The 2,668-nt window shown below is 51.3% G+C and overlaps 1 protein-coding gene across 1 annotated transcript in view; it reads left to right on the top strand.

The window, feature by feature from the left end:
- Nucleotides 1–2,668, top strand: part of LOC103395783 (SH2 domain-containing protein 4A) — a 20,023-nt gene that overhangs the window by 10,617 nt on the left and 6,738 nt on the right. Inside the window, exons 5-7 of the mRNA XM_008333575.3 lie at nt 399–437; nt 520–561; nt 2,163–2,409. Coding sequence (XP_008331797.1) covers nt 399–437; nt 520–561; nt 2,163–2,409 — 328 coding nt within the window. The remainder of the gene's footprint in view (nt 1–398; nt 438–519; nt 562–2,162; nt 2,410–2,668) is intronic.

Here is a 2,668-nt window from a genome sequence, read left to right as displayed (position 1 = left end):
GGGGTGGGGGGGGGGGGGGGGGTCCTTTTTCACGCTATCTTAAAAAGAGATTTGCTACGTTGTCATGGCAACACTCGCACACAGGGGGGTGGATGGTCTCATCTGGCCTTAACCACGGTTCCGCTGCCGTAAGCTGAGGCAGAACGCTACTCACTCGGTGGAAATGATTGCGCCTCACTCCTTGTTCTCCCCCGCACACACCCACAGCCACAGCCACAGCCACTGACACACTCATATCACCAAACCTGCCGCCCGCATCCGTCCTAAAGCCTCCATCATCTGCAGATTTGTTCACACAAAAACTCCTCCTCTCTCACATCTGAAAAACTGAGTCAAAGTTCAGCGAGTGACGTGTCACCTCTCCCATCGACTAACGGCAAAACTCTCTCACCCAACAGGGGAAACGGGAGGAGACGAGCACTTTACACCCCCTGCCGGTGAGTCTACGCAACTGCACATTGTAATGGAGTCTGCGCGCGCTCCTCTCACGCTCATGTAATGTCTTTGTTAAACCTACAGGTGTCAGTGACTGAGCATTCATCAACCTCGGCTGCAGAGAAGGTATTTGTGAATTTCAGTAGTAGTACTTCAGTAGTAGTACTGTAGTAAATGTCACAGCACGGGGTTTTTTTCCTTAAAGTACTGTAGTAAATGTCACAGCACGGGTTTTTTAACTTAATTTAATTTTTTTTGTGATTTCTATTTGAAAAACCGGGAAGTTTTATGACGGGAAATTCTTTGACGAGATCTAAATCTCGTTGTTCTCAAACACAGGGCTGCGGCTCCTCTTCAGTCCGTGTTAACACTGTAGATGAGCTCAGGTGTGAATGAATAACTGTTTACAGCACACAGGCACAGCCGTGTCAGCCGTCTCCTCAACCTCCAGGGGGCGCTAAACGCATTACTAAAAAGTATTTTTAGTTTTAAAAAGCTTCTATTTTCTATTGTCTTTTGACTTTAAAGGGAAATTTCTGCAAATTTCACTTTCAGAGGGTGTGTGTGTGTGCGTGTGTGTGTTTTATAGCTGTGAGTAACAGGAAGTGGTGGTTAGGCCAGCTGTCCCCTCAGTCCCAGCTTGTGTGCAGATCATCTTTCTCTCAGCATTCTCCTTGTCCAAGGGTGTGTGTGTGTGCTCTCACACACACTCTCTCTCTCACACACACACACACACACACTGTGTGCTGCCGCACCATCCACAGCTCTCTCTCTGGGGAGCGGCTGAACTCAACTGTCCTCCCACTGGCTCCAGCGTCGCTCCAGCCCTGGGTTGTTGGGGAGAATCTTCTGCATCTCTCTTTACTTTCTCTTCCTTCCTTCCTTCCTTCCTTCCTTCCTTCCTTCCTTCCTTCCTTCACATCAGTGTGTGTATCTGAGTGCGTTCCCGGCGTGTGTGTAGGTGACACACACACACACACACACACACTGCAGCAGGAACAGCTGAATCACAGAGGCATGGATTTCTGGACTGCCCTACAACAGATGGTTGATGAACTTGATCGGGGAATTAAAACGCCAGAGATAGAGAATGCGTCAGTCGCAGATGGATGGGATTGTGGGAAATTCTCCTGAGGTTTGGGCGCGTGAGCTCTCCTCCTCGCTTCTCCCTCTCTCCTCTCTGCCACAGAAGAAAAAAACCTCTCCTCTTTATAACTACACCAACAGGCCGCAGCATTTCTGTGTCCGACCTAAGGCCCCCGCCCCCCACCTTTGGTCGTCTGACAGCTGAGGCTCTGTCTCTCTGAGGCCTCTGTGAATGTGATGTACGACTCTGTCTGGTGTGTGTGTGTGTGTGTGTGTGTGTTGAATGATGTGCTCATGCGAACAGGAAGTAGCCTGTTAGCGCTGCCGATGCAGCAGTGGCTGCTGCCGCTGGCACCACTGCAGATGACAGGGAGAGGGTTGAAGTCGGCCTGATAGAGGGGGAGATTGCAGCAGCTGATTAAAGAGGCGGAAGATCAGGGGGGGGGGGGGGGATTAGAAGGGCAGCCTGATTTTCTGAGTCACCCAATAATTTCCTGCCCAAACAAAGTCCCGTTTCTTAATCAGCGGTCATCGTCGGTGCTGCTTCATTACGGCGGGGCGTCACAGGAGAACAGGGGTTTAATCAGACGTCACTGACGACACGCCTCCACCCTCTCTTCTTCTCCTTCTTCTCTCCGCAGCCGGAGGAGACGTCGGCGTCCTCCAGGGCTCTGACCAGAGCGTGTCCGGTCACCGTGAGACCGGCCTGTGCACCCGCCGCACCGGGCTCCGTCGGCAGCAGAGTGACCTTCACCCAGCTGAAGGTCACGGCCTCGGCCTGCTCATCCTCCAGCGCCGCCGTCAGACCAGACGCCGGGAAAACAACGGCACCGAAAACCAGCGGCTCAAAGGAACCTCAGAAGTCCCAGGAATCCCAGGACAGGAACGGTGAGCCAGCACTGAATTGTGGGTAATGGTACATGAGGGGTTAAGATGTTATATTTGATATATTTATCCTGACTTTACTGAGAAGGGAATCGTTGACCTTTTTAATCTGTGACGTCAGATTAGAATCCAGATTAGAATCCAGATTAGAACCCTGGTCAACACAGGTTCCACAGTTAGAACCACAACATTCATCTGTTCCACCAACATGAAGAGACATGCTGCAGAGACATAAACGTGGCGCACTAACTCTGGGGTCATC

The sequence above is a fragment of the Cynoglossus semilaevis genome, chromosome 19, assembly GCF_000523025.1.
Source record: "Cynoglossus semilaevis isolate Cse_v1.0 chromosome 19, Cse_v1.0, whole genome shotgun sequence".
In the NCBI taxonomy this organism is placed as follows: domain Eukaryota; kingdom Metazoa; phylum Chordata; class Actinopteri; order Pleuronectiformes; family Cynoglossidae; genus Cynoglossus; species Cynoglossus semilaevis.
The sequence above is the reverse complement of the archived record's forward strand: the minus strand, read 5'-3'. Positions and strand labels throughout refer to the sequence as shown.